Raw genomic sequence first — 21034 nt, 5'->3', positions numbered from 1 at the left:
CACTGGATAACATCATTTCAATGCAGAAAAGCTTACAACTCAAACAAACTTTTGTTCAGTTAAGAGACACCTTTGATTGCCAGAAAAACTTGATTAAAAAGAGGCACACAGAAAAATGAATAACAGTTGTAATCCAAATTTAGAGAAAAGAGGAAGGCACTACCTTATCATACAAAAGTGCAAGTGCTCTGTGCAATTTTTTTGGAGGAGTATTTATCAGAACTTCCCTAGCAGCTATATAGATAATCAAGACAAAAGATATTAAAAAAAGATAATTGACATGTCATACAAAAAGTGCGAGTGCTCTGTACAATTTTTTTTTTTTTAGGATGAATATTTCCCACCCTCCCCTAGCAGCAGTATAGATAATTTAACATCGAGATGTTGCAAGCTCTCGAATCACTTTAAGATGTTACAATCCTAATAAATGTGTAAGAACTCTTTCAAGAGATCTACACTGCACAACAACATTTCAATGCAGATAGGCTTGCAACTCAAACAAACTTCTTTCAGTTAAAACACACTGTGGACTGTCTGGAAAACCTAATTAAAAAAGGGGTACACAGAAAAATTCATAACAGTTGTAATCCGAATTTAGGGAAAAGAGGAAAGCGCTACCTTATCATAGTAAAGTGCAAGTGATCTGTGTAATTTTTGGAGGAGTATTTATCAAAACTCCCCTAGCAGCTATGTAGATAATCTAGACAAAAGATATAAAAAAAAGACAATTTACATGTCACACAAAAAGTGCAAGTGCTCTGTTAAATTTTTTAGGGCGAATATTTCCCACCTTCCCCTAGCAGCAGTATAGATAATTTAACATTGAGATATTGTAAACTCTCGTGTCACTTTAAAATATTACAGTCCTAATAAACATTTAAAAACTCTTTGAAAAACCGAAATTTTTTAAAACACATCAATTCGGATGGAGGGGACAGAAGACAATTATGGGCCTGTTCAGATGTTGAGATATTATACTTTAAAAAACCAGTCCTTTTAATATCTACGTCGGATTGAGTGGAGTGCAGGACACACAATCAAAACATGATTCAAATCTTGTATACCGCAGTCACACAGATGACAGTATCTTTCATTGTGGGGGATACCATCCCAGGAACCTGTTACAACTCTTAGGGGTAATAAATTCATTCTTAACAACAGAATCACCCTACGTACTCCGTGTTCTAGGTTCCATAGGACATACGGTTGGGGGTTTTTAACAATAGAACTCCCAACAATGCAGTCCATCCTTCCATTCGTTGCACATAGTATCAAATGTCTTTTGCGAGAAACCACATAAAAGGTCTTCTTAATTATCTGCTTTAGCGAGGTTTTACATAAACCTGCTGCCCCTTCCTTATCTAGACCAAACATACTTAATGCCTTTATGTAATTTCTAAAAATAGTGCTTTTCCCCATCATATTTACAAATATTGCCCTGTGTAATGCTACCCTTAACATATTATGGGGCCATTTATCAAAGCATTACACCACCTTAAACAGGCAGCCATTGATAACACGTATGTCGAGAGAAGACCAAATTTGAGCCTAAGCACCGCGATCAGCGCAGCATATTTCAAATTACATATTTGGCGCCAGATCTTCCCTTCCACTTTCTCAAATTTGGCCCATTTGCACTCCTCAACTGTTTCGCTAGCATAATTCAAAGTCGGTGGGATTTTTATTTTGTAAACTGAAATGATGTGGGAAAAATGTCTTTTCCCACATTGAATATACAGGTGATTAATTGCCATGGCGTGTGAAATTGCTTTCCCTTTGCAATGGTCCATATGTCTGGTAGGCAACTTGTCAAAAGCGTGATGACATTTGTCAACATCACCTCAACAGTGAAGGAATAACGTGAATTCCACCTCTATCTTGTATCATTATAAAGAACAGCTATATCACCTATAATGCTATCCATGCCTTTACAGATGCTCACCTGACTGAGACAAACTACCTCAGGTGGTCAGCATGATACCAGTAGCCAATAGACTACAAGACTAGAGACAAAGAAATACAAGAAGCAAAAGACCCGAAAGGAGACGTTCTCTTCCCTTGTAACCAGGATAAAGAACAGCGTAACATGTACCAAAACTGTTCTAAACCACTTGCGAATCAGAAAAGAAACTGAAGACTCATCTCTTCATTGAAAACTAACAAATCACATATTTGAAAATATTTTCCAAGTCCTATTGAAACAACACTAAGGGCTAGATGTAGGTAATCACAATTTACCAATTCTTAATTACCGAATTTTACCGATTCGGTATTTAAGAATCGGTTAATGTGATGTAGGTAATAATTTGGTAAAATTTACAGATTCGGTAATTCCTTATTACCGAATCGATAATACCAATTCAGTAATGAGGTATACCTTCCCATTCATTCCTATGGGCCTGGAGGCCCATTGCAATGAATTAGAAGCCATTCACTATTACCGATTCGGTAAATACCGAATCGGTAATAGCGGGAGCATATTCAAGGGTGGCAGGGTGTCACATTGACACCCTGTTGCACCCCTGAATCTTGCATTTGTGCACATGTGGCGCACTGCAACATGGCACTTTTAAAAAAGCAAATAATTGCTTTTTTAAAGGTATTCAGTATTTACCACTAACTTGTAGTTGGTGGTAAATAACGAATCCTTAAAGCAGAAATGCACTCACTTGAGTGCTTCCTACCTAGGTTTTAAGGATTCGGTAATTTACCGATTCCTTAAAATAACGAATCAGTAAATTACCGAATCCTTATTTAGGGCTTCCTACATTGGAAAGGGCTAAATACCGGTGGGTAACGGGAAAATTACCGTTTTTCAGCCGTTATTGACCGGTATTAATCTACCTACATCTAGCCCTAAATATTATATCAGGGCCATCCTCCTGCTCTGTTACTCCTTATCTAACCTTGGACTATATATGCATAATTACATTCATACTTTCTCTGTGCAATGTTTGATAACGGCAGAAATGACTGAATTTCCTGCTAAAGGCCCTACCATAGCAACGAGGTAAAACATGGATTACGCCAGAAATTGATTCATCATAGGAAGTGAACTAAACTTAAAGAAGACTAAGGTTCAGGCTCCACAGACCAGGAGGAATCAGGATGCGAACTCCGACTCCTGGATGTCAGTGCTCAACGGGTTGTGTATATTACCATGTATAGTGCTCTGCTGTCTTTCATCTAGGCAAATTAAATTGTAATGTTCTGGTGGAGATCCTTACATTGTAAGAGGATTAAAACGTTGTTGACAGCAAATACAATATGTGATTGGACTAGCTTGTGATTTTGTGTTCTGACTCATATGAAATATTACATTTGAGTGTGACTTGAAAACAATTGGCAGAGTAATACGTACGTTATAATATTTCTTTTGGTACAACCCACTAATTTGTGATCATTCAAAATATTTTTCTATAAAAAAAGAAACTGAGAATTTTAACATTTGTGACAGTAGTAGTACATTCATTGATTTAATTTCAGATTAATCTTTGTTTTTGTAGAGACCGTTGTTCTTACAAAATAGAATGCACCCATGCTCCCTATGTACCTTTGGTTACCTTGTTTGCTTGTGTAATAACTGTAAATGCAATACAGCATTTCATTATATTTAAAGCTGGTAGCTCACACACTGCACACTCAGAAAAATGTCGGGGAGTTAGTTCAGTTCTTACATAAACATACATGCCAATCGACCCGAATCGGGAGGGATACTTGGATAGTTTAAGCAAAATTAGCTTTATGTTAGGTGTCAACAACAAGAATTGCCTCTACTGCATTATAAGCCAATGGGGGAAATACATTCCCACAACTTTTATCTCAAATTCTCCCACTTCCGGCAAAAAGGAGTTATTAATATTCTGCTTACCACACTCTAAACGGGCTTTTCTTTTCTGGCTTCTTGCTTATTTCTTGACAGAGTTTGATAATGATCCTGAAAAACAAACATGCATTAATGCACATGTGATTTCAAATACAACAAAACTGCTTTTTATATTAGTGTTAAGACACTCTTGGCACAAACACACTGACTACATGATGTGTACTTTGTTAATATCCAGGATATGAATAAAGACATTCGAGTAAAGCTAAATGTAAAAACAGGACGCCCCTTTGCTGGGGCAGCTGTGCACTATATAAAACTTTTTAACATAACATAACATAACATATATCAATTCCTTTTTAGATCAAGATCAAAGCTTTCAATTAAAATGTTTTTTAGTATATTTTTAAGAAACACTCGATAACCAATTAGACCATTTTAAGTGTCTCCAAAAAGAAAAGAATGAAGTCATTTGTTCAGGTGTATCCAATTTGGTTTCACGTACACAACGTGGCCACTAGTCCACATCACAATATGTGATTTTAACTATTTTGGCCATGTGTAGTCAAATAATATAATGCAGTAACAATGTAAGTGAAAGTGAATGTGGGGGCGCCTGAACCACAAACCCAACATCTGAAACACTTCCATCTTGTTTAAGTCACTTGAACGCATTGCTATCGCACTAATACTTGCACAAGCTTCAACGATAAACATTTAAAGGAATTTCGAAGAGCTCAACTCCGGGTGGCTTAGGAAGACAAGGGAGTAAGATATGATGTTCTCATTCTGGCTTCTGCAAATTATTCTTAAGGTTGCAGCAGCAGTGAGAAGAGCGTACTGTTTAACAAAATGCTATCAATGTCCCAGAAAGGAGGTGTTATAACAATAATGGATGACCATCTGTTTGCTGTGCCTGAGAACTGAACTGTTGAGTGAATTTCAGTTGCTAGAAATGGGTATTACTACCTGTGCTCAGTTGTTTTAACAGCTTAATGCCAGAGGAGCTCCAGGGGCACAATGTCATTCAGCTGAATAAACTTTGTTCTCAAAGAATTATCCTGCTTTAAAGTTCTATTTAAGGTTTAGAAATTGACAACTGCTGACCCTTCTTGTTCTGGAATGAAGACGTGTAATGTTGTTCAATTCATGCAATGAGACATGAAGGTCAAGTGCACACTTTCTGCAATGGGATGTGATTTTATTTTTTTCCCTTCGTATGTGATTTTATTATTAGTTTTAAACTAATCAAAGATAGCTAAACATTTGCGCATTGCACAGTTTCTTTAGTAAAAGTTTTTTGGGGACAGTATAGAATTACTTAATTGGTGCAGGAGAGAGACAAGTGCTGTCTCCATTGCAAAGCATGAATGGTGAGATTTACATGAATTGTAGAGAAGGTGTATTGATGACAAACATGCTTCAAAGCTGAGGTGTAGTGACAGGTACAGTATGAGCAGGGATGGCATTGTTAAATTCCTACTGAAGTAAACACAATTTTGTTCCTCTGAAGATATATCCTAGAGCAAACTTTACTTAGTGAGTCAAATATTTAAAGACCTACATATATATAAAAAACAGGAATCAAACAAATGCAATAAGGATGCATTTTGTGGATTGAGTTCACAAAAATGACAGTAAAGCAGAATCTACATTTTGATTTTGAACTAATATTTTGGGAGGCTAGGAACCCGTAATGTTTCCTTTTATACCAGAGTTAGGACAATGAGGCTTCCTGTCAACAAGAGGATAACCTTCAAGCTCCTCACTCACGCACACAAGGCACTCCACAACATAGGACCAGCATACCTCAACAGACGAATCAGCTTCTACACCCCCACCCGCCAGCTCCTCTATGCCAACCTCGCCCTCGCCACAGTCCCCCGCATCCGAAGAGTGACCTCCGGCGGCAGATCATTCTCCCACCCGGCCGCCAAGACCTGGAACATCCTCCCCATCCACCTACGGCAGACCCAAGACCTGCTGACCTTCAGAAGACTCCTCAAGACCTGGCTGTTCGAGCAGTAGCAGCATTCCCCATTCCCGTCCTCCCTCCCCCAGCGCCTTAAGACCCTCAAGGGTAAGTAGTGTGCTTTACAAATGATATGATTGATTGATTGATTGAGTAAGGATGGAGGCATGGCAGCTAGAATTTAGTTCGCATATTTAATTGATTTAATATCAAAGAAGGTATTACCTTCCAAAGTCATTGGGCTGAAGAAAGGGCTTACATGTTTTGACAGCATGCAAAATGGATCTGAATTTACAACCTATTTAATATAATAAACCATGGTGAGATGTGAGGCTAGCCATATGCCTATTAATTGAACATAATCAATCAACAAAGGAGACAAGCCCTTCCTTTGAGTTTCATTAAGCGATATTCTGTGAACTGTTGTGTACTGTTGATGACTACTCAAAGCACATTCTATTTTCTCTAGATCTATTTGAGTGGTTGATTTTCTGAGCATCTGGCTTTCTGTGACTGAGGTAATCTTCGAGTAGACCCGAGAGTCGTCGTCCTTTTTAATGTATTGCCCTCTTTCTATTTTTATCAGGATTCTCAGCTGTAAAAGATAGGCATTGAAGAGCAAGGCAGCCAGTATTGACTAGTGGGGAACACCACAAACAGCCCGCTCTAAAATCAAGGTGGGACCCCCTAAACTGGCCATTACTTTATGATTGAACAAGAAGTATGTTACATCATCCCAGCACTGCTCTCTCAATGCATATATGTCACTCCAGGACCTCTGAGTCTACGATGGTCAATCATGTAGAATGTCTGACAATAACTCTCGAAGGACAAAGAGGTAGGCAGTTCCATTATCCAACATGAATTGGATATCATCAAGCAATTTATTAGTAACTGTTTCTGTGCTGCACACACTTCTGAAACCAGATTGTTATGAGGAAAGAAGATTGCTATGTTCAATATGATTAGTTAGTTCGATGGTGTTGGAAATCTGTCTTTTCTGCTCGGTAATCTCCAATTTCTTGCCTTTTATTGGGCCCCATATTTTTGCTGGCTTTAGAACTCTGTGCACATCCCTGAAACCTAGTAGTAAAGTCCCTGTGCTCCCCCTTCAAACATGGTTGAATTGGAATATTCATAGTTGAAATATATATCTTACCTATGAGTCCCTAGGATATTGCAGGAGCTGTACCTAGTGTCTGGTAGTTAACTGTCAGTAGTGGACAGCAGCACCCATTGTGTCATCCACCACAGTACATTGAACACAAACAAATGGATGGGAGAAATGCATTCAATAAGTCTAACTACTGGTAATCGTTCAGGGTAGCATTACAACCCATAATTCTTTTGCCCACCATGCCATCTCGTTATATTAATGGGGTAACTCAGTAACCCTCAGATCCTGGGTGGGTGATTTTACAAAATCAATGGTTATGTCGGGAATACAATTACTTTGAAAGATGTACTGAATACATGTAAGAAAAACAATATATCCACTGTAGGATATATCAGAAGAATTGACACTGACCAAAAAGGGAGAGAAAAGATAATTTTTTGTATTCAACTCTTTTATATATTGAATTTCAAATGACTTTAGACAAGCTGTCCAAAAAAAAACCACAACATTGAACTAAAAAGCATACAGTGAGTGAGTCGTGACTGGTGACTGGGTGTTCAAAACATTTAACCAAACATACAGTGAATCATAAACATAAACAAAAACAATACATCAGAACATATCATCTGTAAAGTACAATAGTCTCAGGTAGATTAATTAATTCTTTGGTTCTGTGGGACTCTGTACAGATGAATATATAGAAAGAACGTTGACGTTTCGACCCTATGTAAGATGCGCTGATTTATGTGCATCGGAGGCGGGTCTTCATCAGGACTGCGGAAGTATTAGGACAGCCTATGAAAGTAATAGGATATGGTCAGGATTTCGTGTGTGTCAGATTTAAAAGCAAGGTGAGCTATGTGGGCAATATGCTCTTACCTTGGTATTCGTAGGTGTATTATTCGTCCGTTCTCCAAACCGACAAACTCCTGTGGTGTGATTGACAGAATGTCTCTAAAAAACACATATAAGGAAGACCTCAGTACTCTGAATGTGGAACGGTCGTTGAATCTAGATGGTATGTATCGGGGCGAACATACCTCTTAATGATATATATTCCTTATATATTTCTTCAGCACCGGCCGGTCTGAAGATCATGTGGCGCGGAGTCCCTGGCGATTGCCTGGAAAGATAATCGGGGATCAGGTCTAAGTACACGGTCACTTATGGGCCAGCAATATGCGTGCGTGATTTCTTATTCTGTGCTAGTGGTGTGTTAGCGGCGCTATATACAGTATGTGGTCCAATTTAAACAACAAGGTAGCTTGGTCCACGGATTGGAATAGTGATTAATTGGGTGTTAGTTAAACACGAGCTGGCATGCTTATCGTGTGCGGGTGGGAATCCATTGGCAGAGACAGTGCTGTTTTAATGTGCGCGGTCCATCTTATGGCCTCTCGTTTGGACCAAGCCCAGACGTGGGTCCTGCCCTAACTGTGCCACTGGAACGAAGCTACACCCAACGCACGAACCCTAATTAGAACCATCTGAAGATGATTAGCCTGCTAATGGGAGAGCAAGAGAGTTGGGTAAGCATCTGCATGGGCTAATTAACTCACACTTAATGACAATGCAGGTCTTGCTCTTCCTCACAGAGACAAAGGGAGACCTTAGACACCATTCACACCAGTAGCTCCTTTTTGACGTTTTAAGGAGGAGAAACGAGTTTGAACCCTCCACTATTAAATCCTGAGCAAAGGGAGGACTCTATGTTTCATTATGTTGTAAATTGGGTAGAGAAAAATTTTAATCCACTTAGTCATGTTTTTTCTTATCATTGCTATAGCAGATTTATTGACAACTAGATTTGCTTGGTTCCTTTGGCTGTTTTCCCTTCACTGCTTTTCTTTTACCAATGCACTTCCTTCTAAAACATTTAATGCTAGGTATTTGAACTATTTGATGGTGTCTCAATGGAGGGTAAAAAAAGCTATACTCTTATCCTTTGTGACAACTTTATCAGATTGTCCTTGCACATCACTACATGATTTTCCAGAAGATTGATGTGTTCAATTCTCTGTTTATTCCATATTTGGTCCTGCCAAAAAAGCTACACTCTTATCCTTTATGACAACTTTATCAGATTGTCCTTGTATATCACTACCTGATTTTCCAGAAGATTGATGTGTTCAATTCTCTGTTTATTCCATATTTGTTCCTGCCATGTATATACACAATAGCTTTCTTACATTCTTCACTTGAGGCTCATGTTTATCCATTTTTTTGTTGATATCATTTTAGGTTTCTTTAAGATCCTCCACTGACATTTGTTTTTCCAAGTTTGACTTTAGCAATGTTATATCCAGATCCAAAGAAGTTATTGAGAGTGCAAGTATATCCACAGTTAATAAAATTAAGCTCTCGCGACAACTGGCCGCTGAGCAGGACTCGTGTGCTAACAAATTGACCAATTTCCACGGGAACGAAGAAGAATCCCTCCATCTCCAGGACACAGAAGCAAGAATGCGATATGAAACACACTCCTGTCTACTGTCCCCTAAAAGTATGAGGGAATAACCCAAGGAGTGTCCACCACTCTCCTCATACGAGGGGGTCAGCTTGTAGTAGGAAGAGTCTCAGGTGGTGGTCCAGGCTAGGAAACAAAACCAGGTAGCACTAGGTAATATACACTCTTATCTAGATATCACTGTAACTTTTAAAACATTGACATGCAGAGTTGTACCAGGTATTCTTACCCCAAATGAAGGTCGTGATCGCCGTATAGATGAGTTCTGTGAAGAGGGAATTCAGTAGACCCAAAATAACAGGCCAGGAAGGACAGAACTATCAAAGGACTCACACACCAGACACACAAAAGAAAACAAGATACGGAGTGAGGTGTCCCAACCGGCTGTGTCGGGGAGTGAACAGCGGAGTGGTAACACACTCAGGAGGAGAGACACCCGGCCCTGAGGGACAACCAGGGCGGAGCGCTCTCTCTCAGAAGGTATCAAAACGTAAAAGGGAGAAATAAGGTTGTTTAGTGCCACAAAGCCGCGGCTAAAGAAAGGAGTCGAGCAGGACGCCCGCACAAAGCGTGAGGAAAGGTAGGGAAAGAGCCAAAGCTTGCTCGAGCGCGATAATAGAGAAATGACGAACACCGGCAAGAACTTTCTCACTGCGCACAAGGAAAGCGGCGCACTTCAGCAAGGGTCGACAGCAAGATGCAGGATGGACTTTCTCCACAAACGCCCAGAGGGATCTGCAACACGCCACGAAGGACGCGATCAGGAACCAGGAAGTGGAAAGGGGGCGTGGTACTGGAACAGTAAGCCAAGCAACAACTACGTTCCAACGCGCCTCTTTACTTGCGCTAGGGAGCCTCAATAAATGCTATGAATTTACAGAGGTTAGGGCTATGGTCTAAATACCGGAGTTTCTGCACCAATCCCACATGTCAAGGTTTCTAATTCCTAACATCGTGCCTGGGGGGCCGTCGAACTGATATACAGACAGTAAAAGGCACGTCTCCGAGCTGTTATTGACAGGAAGTTCTCACGCACTTGGTAGGGTTCCTCCAGTTGACCGCCATGATTGACTTGCGGACCTCTGCCCTCCCCGATCTGCAATGCATGGGGGTGAGAGATCGCAAACAATTCTTACGAGTCATGCGACCTTCCCATCCTCTTCGGGGATCGTATGTGAACCACCACACATTCCCTGCCACAGTGGCTGGACGGCTCCCACACTAGTCCATCTTTGATTTTGTTGCGTGCCACATCGTCACATTACTTGTTCCTGTACAAGTATACATTATTAATGCTCTTAAGGTGTTTTCAAGCTTGTTCTTCAGATGGAGGGCCTGGTTCATCAAGCAGCTGATCGTTCTGGCTCGACTGGGATCCCAGGATTTATTGATTAATTTTCAGCGTCTGACTATGGAATCATCGCTTCAAGATGGCTCCCTCGTCCGTACTTCCAAGGGTGCCTACATACATTTTGTTGACTTAAAAAGATGCACACACCACTCTTCACCAAGAATTACCTCTGCAATATGGCGCCAGCATCTAGGCTAACAAACCAAGGCAAAGCTCTACAGTGATCCTTTACCAAAGTGTGAGCATCTGTCAAAAGGGCGGTAGGACTAGCTTCACAATATCTAGATTCTTACCAGATCCTAATGATGGGAAACTATAGTAGGATAACTCCCCTCTTTCTATCAGAGGAGTAAAGACAAAGGTAGGACTCCCATCTTGGTACATTTTAATAATGCCGGCCACCTTTCTACAACCCACTCATTCTGAATAAATACCTACACAGTCCCCTGATAGTTTGTAGTTAGTCTCTGGCTTCTCTGGTTCACAGTCAACATGTCTGCTCCTATTTAATTCCTTCTTTACCCACAGTTTTCTTGCTGCCTTGCTCTTTTTTTTTTCTCGCAACTCCCCCTCCCCAGTCACCTTAGATTCCTTAAGCAGTCTCCCCGGTCTTTGGCTTTCTGCCAATTAACCTACTCCGAAGTCTAAAATAATTGCAAATTAACTATACGTTCCCAAATTATTCTGCCTACCCACTAGGTCCACTATCTGCCTATTTCATGATTTATTTAATAAATAAAGTTACCGTCACCTCCATAAACTCCTTATTGGGGACCCCTTCCTCGCTAGGACACAATATCAGAATGGAGATAAGTCCCGACCCCACAGGATCTAATGCCTTCATTATCAATTACCCGTATAACCTCTCCCAAAATGCCACCAAAAACACAAACATAGCATACTCAAAGCCAGACCTGAAACATTAACCTCAGACGTCTACTTCTGTGCAAACAAGGGTAGTTTACTTAATGACCGCATTTTCTATACTAGAAAACGGACATGCTGGCTGAAAGTTCTCTACTCCATGCTTCGAATAACAGGCACTAGGAAAACACCTCATGGTCTCAAATTAATGATGTTGCCCTCGCTCACCTTCAACGCTAATGCCACTATCACCCTTTACAATAATGGTATCATCCTAATCCAAGCCTCTAATGCTGACCTAGCTAAGATGGTCAATATTTTCCATACTATGAAAAAGGCGGTCTCGGCTAAATCCAATGACCCACACCCTTCTATTCCTCAGGAGTTAACCAGTCCTCCCCCACTGCAGCCGGGACGTCCCCACTCTCTCTAAACCACTCTCCCCCTTTAGGTGATCACAGAGACTCTCAGTCCCCTGTTGGACTGGCCCAATCCACTAGACCTCCGACTCAGAAGGCTGGCGGGCCTACGGGTTTGCTCTACTCGCCGTTTTCCAGTCCGATACAGGGTGATTCTTGAGATGAGAGGTTCCCTCTCGCCCTACCGCCATTGCTCTCAATGAAAGATCCCCTTCCTTCATCCCTCTTTCTATGCCACCGGCTAGGCCGGAGACCTGGCAACTGCCCTCCACGGACCATGATCAGCCAAACCCACTCAACCTTTATTTGACACATGGGTCAATGGCCCACCACCCTCTCACCTTTACCAACCTCTCTATCCTAGTATTCTGGAAAACCGCAAGCCCTCAATGACCAATCACCTTAGACCTCTCTGGCATACATCGAGGCCCTTTCTCTCTGACAGATCACCCCACACAACCTCTACCCCTCTCTCAGCACTCAGACCTGGTGGGACGCCTGGACGATATATCTCTCCAGTTGCACCTTCTCACCGTCGAACTTAATGATTTGACTGCCCTTTCAATCGAACATCTCGCCTTGATCAGCTCCCTCCTCTCTTTTGCGAATTTAGCCAGATCCCCCACTAGCTATACAGCTTGCCTTGGCCAGCATTCCTCCCTCTTTATCTCTAAAACAGTACCCCTACCTAACGCCCCCTCCCGCCCCAGAAGATCGAAGGCCAGTCTTGCGTCTAATGATATTGATGACCTATTCAACTCTTACTTGCTTACTCTAGACACTAACAAGATCCCTCCAGGGCAAATTCAAGCCATTCACGCTAACCCAAATAGAGAACCCTCTCACAACCTTACAGTCATAAATATTGACAACCTCATGAGAGTGAACATCATCCAGACTCCCCCCCATAAACCAGTATGACTTAAATGCTTACTACTCAACTGCAGGTCAGCCAGTAAACACGCCTCTGATATCTTCAAACTCATCCAACACAATGAGTTAGACATCTTCATCTTCACTGAAACTTGGCTCAATCCCTCTTCCAGTCCTATCCCAGACTTCCTAGTGCCTCCTACCCATGACATAATTTGTCTAGACAAAGCTAAGAAGCTGGGCGGTGACCCAGCCTGTATACATCGGAGCACACACTCGGTTTACGACTCGGGGCCCTCTACGCCATCCTCCTGCGAATACGTTTGTCTCAACATCTCAAGTAACAATCTTCTGGTGTGCAAACTACACATATTTTATTCACCCCCGAGGGACAATCTCTACTTCATCAAACAATTAATGGAAATCATCTCTGGCAATGTCGATTCCGTAATGTGGTGATTTCAACCTTCTCTGGTCTAACCCCAATGACCAAGCTGTAACATGCCTTAATTCATTCTTAAGTGTTCATGTGTTGATTCAACATTGTGAAAGGCGAACTCATAATAAAGGAAAAATTCTGGACCTCATCATCACCAAAGGACACACCATCACACTGGATACCATTACCCCTTGCGATTGGTCCGGCCATATCAGCATCTTCTTTTATATTAACAGGGATGTGTCTCTGAGCAAGGCTCAACTAACGAAATCGAAGATTTGAAAAAGGGACCTCAGATATGGGAAACATAATTTTCATTGTGGTGAGTACACTGCGATGCAGTTGCAACGCAGCCGTTACAACGCAAGTCGTTACATCGACTTGCGCTGGATGGCGCTATAACCTAAGGAATAGTAAGATTTACTATTCCAACACCTTCCCTACTGTATGTAGACTGGTGTTGGAATAGTAAATCTTACTATTCCTAAGTCCAGCGCCCTTCAGCGCAAGTCGGTGTAATAACTTGCTTTGTAAAAACTGCAATGTAACATACCACGATCGTTTTGATCGCATTGTTACATCACATATTCCTTAGCTACATCAATACAGCTGATCTAGCAACCCACTGTAAATATGCCCTCTCCTCCCAAGTTGACATATCTGAGTTGCATGTACTCACTGACTTCCACAACTCTACTATCTCTAGCATCATGGATTCCATTGCACCAGTCTAACAATAAAACGTCTCAACAAAAATATCCAAACTGTGGTTCAATGGCAACTTAAACTCGGAACGCTGCAACCTTAGAGTAATTGAACGATCTATGAGATCCAAACCATGCTTGGATCAGCTAAAAATCCTTAGATCAGTAAGGAGCTCCTATAAAAAATAAATCAAGAGCGCTAAGGTCGACTACTTCAGACCCCACATTAATCAAGCAGCTAATCTCCCCAAGAAACTTTTGAACTGGTTAAACAGCAATGAGAGGATGCACCAAACCGCCCTGACTCTGAAGTCAGCCCACCCTCATGCGACAAACTGGCTGATTTCTTTATTGAGAAATCAAGACTCCTCAATATTGAACTTGAGTCTAAGAAGACTCTTTTGCCATTCTATGGGTCTGCGCCCCCTCCAGCCCTCTTAGAGAAGCTCAAACCAATTAGCCTGAGCAACAAGAACAATGCCTCAAGGGACACCTTTACTCCCCTCAGTGAAATAAACCCATCAAATCACTTCAGCGACCCGTTGCCAACTTCCACCTTCAAAGAAATCAAGAATGTTGTCATCCCCATCTGGACAAAGATGGTCAACGCTTCACTGTCATGAGGCACGATCCCTGATTGTCTAAAGGCAGCTCAGGTATCACCTATACTAAAAAAACGTAATCAGATAGTGCTGACCCTAACAACTTCCACCCTATCTCTAACATTCCCACTCTAGCCAAACTCCTAAAAAATGTGTCCAATCACAACTCTGTTCTCACTTCAAGAATTTACAACTCCTGGACCAACATCAATCTGGCTTTAGGAGTCACCAAATTGGACTTCACTCACATTATGGATGACATTTAAAAAATGCTTGACCAAAGTGAATCTAGCCTCCTAATCCTCCTTGACCTTTCCTCTGCGTTTGACACTGCCAATCACGACAACCTCCTATTCATTTTCGAGCACAGGATGGGCCTTTCTGGTCTGCTATTACAATGGTTCTTGTCCTTCCGCCACAGATCCCAAAGAGTCAATGTAAACCACTCTCTCCCAGCCCTCACCAGTATCCATGGGGGTCCCTCAAGAGTCCGCCCTATCTCCCATTCTCTTCAACTTGTTCTTGGAACCTTTAGCTAATGCACTAAATTCCACTAACATTCTCTTCCATATGTATGCTGATGACACGCAACTTTATCTGAAAATTTCCACCCCGGATAACTTCATATCACTCAACACTACCCTAATGAATGCTCAAAACTGGTTACACGAGAACTACCTCCTGCTCAACACCTCCAAAACTGAATTCCTTCTCCTTTCTCCTCTGAATCACATTCCTTAGTTAGACCTTTGGCTGAACCGCCTTACAGACTTCAACAGGTCCCCCCTCATTATTGTCTCATCCAGATCTCTCGGAATCACCCCGGACAAGCATCTGAACATGAAGAATCATATTAGCAATGTGTGCAAGGGAGCTAATCACCTATTGAGGATACTCAGGAATCTCAAACCATTCCTTCTGCAAGCTGACTTCAAGCAGGTGGTCCAAGCGCTTGACTATGGTAGTGCTACGCTCTGTGGCCTCCCCAAATATACCTTGGCCCCACTAAGGGCTTCATTGAATGCAGCTGCCAGATTGGTTACAGATACCAAAAGAAATGCGCACATATGCCCAGTCCTAAAATCCCTAAATTGGTTGCTCTACGAAGCAAGAATACAGCTAAAGATTGCCTGCCTGTCTCACAAAGCCCTCCATTTCAAAGTTCCCAGCTATCTAGCCCAAATCCGGAGGTGGTAGACCTTCAAGAAGTGCTAACTCTTTTCTCTGGAAACCTCAGATCTTTCACAAAAAGAGAACGTGCCACCGAGCTCCGAAAATCTGGAACTCTCTCCCACCGGAAGTACGTAGAATCTCCTCCATGGTTGCTCTCAAATTGGATGTTAAAAGATTCCTTATGAACAAGTTGTTACCTTAAATGTGTTTGAATCATCTGCTCTAATGTATTAGACTTACACCTTGAAGCCCTGAGCTGGATGCTATTCTTCTTTAATTAATCATTTGCTCCCCTCCTAGTTTGCTATGTACCAGTTATTGTCTTGTTCTCTGTTGACCCCTTTTGTAACTGTTTATTTGGTATTCTTATTTGATGTTGGTATTGCAATGATTATCTTCTTTTCCCTCCAATTGTGAAGCATTTTGATATCCTTCGGGATCATGTTCATGCTATATAAAACTTTATAAATAAATAAATAAGTGAAGATTAGTTTAACATTGCATGACGATAGCAGTTTTTCAATCATGACATAATAGGGGTATGTGATATCGCGTAAGTAACTCTGCACATAAAAGTACATACACATCTCTACTTGCATGCTCCTGAGAAATGGAGAAAAACAATTGTTGTGCTTTCTAATCTATGACTGTGTTTTCACATGGACATTTCAACTGCTTAGAACGGAATGAAGTGTAAATGTTTTTTTGATGTTAGTCCTTCCCAGATGTGTGAAGTTGCAAAGTAAGTCAAAGGTTTCACAATTTTGAATAACGTGTATAGCTTTGTGTCTTTGTAACGGTGAAAAGGAGCTTTACAATATAACCCTGCACAAATGCATTACAGCCTTCTCAGTTCTGCCCAGAGTCTTGGGCCTCAGGCTTCAGAAAGCCTTCCTTGACAACCTGCCACCACTCACTTTCCATTTCCTGGCTGCCAGATGTTCTGCTCCTTGGGCAGGGCAGTTCGGATGGGGAACAGATGGTGCACATGAATGCCACATACTCTGTGGCATCGCTAGGCTAAATATCCTTGAGGTATTGCAGAGGAAGTCAATTCGCCAGTTGATATTCCCATCTTGAGACAATTAGCTGCAAGAGAGGTGTCTCTCATTATCAGCTGCAATTAATTGGTACCAGCAAAGTTAAGGGTCACCTCTTCAAAGTTGGACAATGTCAGAAAACTTTGTCCCACTTTGTGAAAAGTACCTTTCCAAAAGCAGGTCTGACTGGGAGGATGAAAGTTAAACTCTGTACACACCAATTAATTCCTAAAGAGATTTTAATCCCACATATTCCATTTCTGGTTTAACTACATAATGCGTCTGTCAAGGAGAAAAACATAAAAAATGACCCTTGATAGAAACTGACCAACAGTTCGTAAGCAAAGATGGGTAAAATTACCAGGTAAAGCCTTTCGTACCATAAGTGGTCAGATAAAGAACAGACTGTGAGATCGTATCTGACAGGAGATAATGTTTCAAAGATGTCTGACTAAAGGGAAGGTCCTATTAAAATCGGCATTTCAGATGTAATAAGTTATCACATATTTTTCATTATCTTTATCCAGGGTCACCACGAAGACAATCCAGAAGTGGATTTCTGTGGCATCCGTAAGATTCAATGAAGTGTCGTGTGTCCTTATCCCAACTATACTGTGTGGTAGAGTGGTTGCTTCAAGTGCATCGTGGTGTGGTGGTTATTGCACCAACCATGCTATATAATGTTATTTGATAGGGTACTGAGAGTGCAGTGTAATATGTTAGTGGCATTGGGCCTTAGGATGTAACGTGGTTTGTGGGTCAAGGTCTCTTGGGATCAATACATGTGGTGGAATAATGATCCAAATTTGGCAAGGAATGCAGTGTGTTACTACCATCCCATGCTATGCAGAGGCAGATGCATGTATCTGCTTGGCAGACTAAAACCACATTCAAATGAAAACAATGTGATTGCTAAACATTGTACAGCCTGTCATGTTTTTAGTTTCCTTGTCTACATTTTAAAGTAAACCTTTTTTTAACAAATACTCTTGTGCATGCTGCTGCTCTTAATCAAGTAAGCTTTGCGTTTTGTCAGTCCTTTCATTCCTCACAACTTCCTCTTTCTGATTGAGCAACTAATTCATAGCTGTTGGCTGCTTGAAACAATGTGCTGAGCAGGAACAAACTAATTCATGTGACGCTAAATTGTGAGGAAGCCTAAATTAGGATGGAAAGCAGAATGTGGGTTTGCATTAAATATCATGCAGAGGGGCGATATTGAGTCTATGTAATAGACTGCAGTGGATTTGTGCCACTTGAATGCAGTAAGGTCCAGTGTTTTGCCAAACCTTGGATGTATTGTTGTATGGTGGAATAGTGTCCCTGGAATGCAAAGAAATATGAATAGTTAGTATCTATTATGCAGTGCAGAGTGGCGTGTTAGTATTCACACAACGCACTATGGTGGCAAGGTGCCCAGCCAAGGAAGGGCAATAATATAGTTTCATTCACCCAAGGTCTAGTGCAGTGCAGTTCATTAGCACCCACAAGGTGCAGTAAAGTGGGCTCTGTGAGTGACCCCAGAGCCCTGGGTGGTGGGTTAGTCTAAGTAGAATACACTATGTTGATAAAATGGTGTTGGTTATTGTGTGAAATTGGGTCGTTGGTTGAGGGGTGTGTGATCCCTTCTCATGCAAAAGCCACAATACTTCACATGGTGAACCAAGGAAGTCCCGGAATTACTTTTGGTGAATCCTTTGAAAGATTGGTACAAAAGCAGTCGGGCTTAACTTAGAGGCACTGTGTAATATATTTTGAAGCACACAAACAGTAATAAAGTGGAAACACAACACAAGAAAAATCTCACAACATAGGACACTTCTGAGTCTATGTATTTTAGGAGAAGCATTAGGTTTAAGAACAAATTTGTGTTCCAGATTTCCAATCAGCCTAATTTACCAGAGAAAACACTCAGAAACTCCTCACATACTATTTTTCCTAAACACTCACGATCATCCAAAACTAACACCTGTTTCAATGCTATTAGGATCCAAAATTAAGTTATGTTTTCTTTGGTCCTACCATCCTAGAACAGAAGGGCCTCTCTTTGAAACGTACATTTTGCAAAAAGCTCGCCTGTTTTTAAACCTAAAGACTATCAGCTAGATTCATTAAGCCAAATTGCGATCGCAATAGCTGCGAATTCGCAATTGCGAGCGCAATTTGACGGAAAGGAATTCAAGAAACAGAAAATACCAAAATTGCGTATTCGCTAAATAAAAATTGCGAGTTCGCAAATAAATTCGCAAAATCCTGGAGGATGGGCATTTGCGAATCTGAAATAGGGAAAATCCATGGATTCTGCGAATTCAATTGCGAACTCGCAAATCAGTCGCAATCGGCATTCATGAAAAATCGCTAAAAGCGAAAAACGATAAAATTGCTAATAGCGGCGCGCAAATTAAGAAGAACTCAAATCAGGTGGTAACCAGTACCGAAAAAAAAACATTTTTGAAAAACAGTTAGGTTAGTCCCAACAGGTGCAGGGCTGACCAAACACATTTAAGGACATGCAGCTGGAGCCTGGGGATTCCCACAATGCCTGGACTCTACATGATGGTGAGGCGGTGTAGGCTGCAGCGAGCTGCACGCAACAGACGGAGGATACAGGACCGGATTTTCCGCCAGCGGGTCACACTTCTGGGCCAAACCAGGGAGCAAATCTAGGCCAAGTACCGCCTGAGAGGGGCTATAATTATCAAGCTCATCCGGGACCTAGACCCCCTGATGCAGCACCCTACAAGGAGGACCAATGCCGTGCCCACACATGTGCAGGTATTGTGCTGCCTGCACCTCCTGGCCTCCGGAAGCTTCCAGGGGATGGTCGCTGTTGCAGGGGGGATATCCCAGCCCACCATGTCCCGCTGCCTAAGTAGTTTCCTGGAGGCAATGCTGACCCGGCTACACCACTATATATCATTCCCCACCAGCCAACAGGACCTCAATGAGACCAAGCTGCAATTTTACAATGTAGCGCAATTCCCACACGTCATTGGATGTATTGACTGTACACACATCCATACTTGCCCACCTGCTGAAACGGAGAACATGTACCGCAACCGGAAAAGCTACCACTCCCTCAACATCCAGATGGTGTGCAATGCAAAAACAATCATCACGGACATTGTGGCACAGTACCCGGGGAGCACACATGACTCCTTCATCTTCAGGCACAGCGGCATCCACACACGACTGGCCAGGGGAGACTTTGGGGAAGGACACCTACTAGATAAGTACACATGCCCTAAAAGTGTACACTGTGACCATGTAGCTGCGCAGAACAGGCACTCACCCTCTGCTCCTTTCATTCAGGTGACAGCGGCTATGCTCTCCGTGAGTACCTCCTCACCCCATACCTCAACCCTGCAACACAACAGCAACGGCGATTTAATGCATCACACATACGCACAAGGAATTGTATTGAGAGGACATTTGGCCTGTTGAAAAGCAGGTTCCGCATACTGCACAAGACAGGTGGGGCCATGAAATACGATCCTGAGGTCTGCTGCTGCATCGTGGCCGTGTGTTCCATCCTTCACAACATTGCTACCAAGCGCAGGATCCCTGTTGACATATCTGGCAGTAAGTCAGAAGGGGACAACCAACTACCTGCTCATATGCATCACGCACGTGGGGAGAATCCTGCTGAGGGACACAGGCGCCGTAATCTGCACGAACCATTTCTAATGCACCCACTCCCCACACCCATTACTTGACTCATGCATGAGGACATTAATAATGACATGAGTCAGATTAAGGTAGTCAAAACATTTTTATTTGTTAAAGCACAATAAACTTGGCATTCTGCTAACTTGTACATAAATGACATATTTGCGTCATATGTCTGTCCTCCAGGAGGGCATGCTTGTAACAGCAGCATGGCCCCTCATGTCAATGTCAATGCTCAATGCCGCCTCCGGGCAGATGCTCCCAGTCTCCTTTCCACATCTTCCTCCTGAGTAGGCCGTGAGGCAGCAGAGGGCCTGCTTCTGCGGCGGGGTGCTACCACCGGAGGGATGGACTGACTGCTATGGCTGGTTGTAGCCTCACTTGTGTCGTCGCCCCCCCCCCCCCGGCCATGGTTGGCAGCCTGCAATGCCTGGACTGCAGTGGCCACATGCTCCAGAGCTGTCGCAACGTCCTGGCAGCACTGGACCATTTGGACCTGCATTGCCAAGAAGCGTTGC

The 21034-nt window shown here is 42.2% G+C and overlaps 1 protein-coding gene across 7 annotated transcripts in view; it reads right to left on the bottom strand.

The window, feature by feature from the left end:
- The window catches only part of LCP2 (lymphocyte cytosolic protein 2), a 665418-nt gene that overhangs the window by 377013 nt on the left and 267371 nt on the right, over nt 1-21034 (bottom strand). For all 7 annotated transcript variants that reach the window (XM_078653368.1, XM_078653363.1, XM_078653365.1 and 4 more), the window contains exon 4: nt 3872-3937. In XM_078653368.1, coding sequence (XP_078509494.1) covers nt 3872-3937 — 66 coding nt within the window. The remainder of the gene's footprint in view (nt 1-3871; nt 3938-21034) is intronic.

This window comes from Lissotriton helveticus, chromosome 7 (assembly GCF_964261635.1).
Source record: "Lissotriton helveticus chromosome 7, aLisHel1.1, whole genome shotgun sequence".
In the NCBI taxonomy this organism is placed as follows: domain Eukaryota; kingdom Metazoa; phylum Chordata; class Amphibia; order Caudata; family Salamandridae; genus Lissotriton; species Lissotriton helveticus.
Note: the sequence above shows the minus strand (reverse complement) of the source record. Positions and strands in the feature narration are given on the sequence as shown.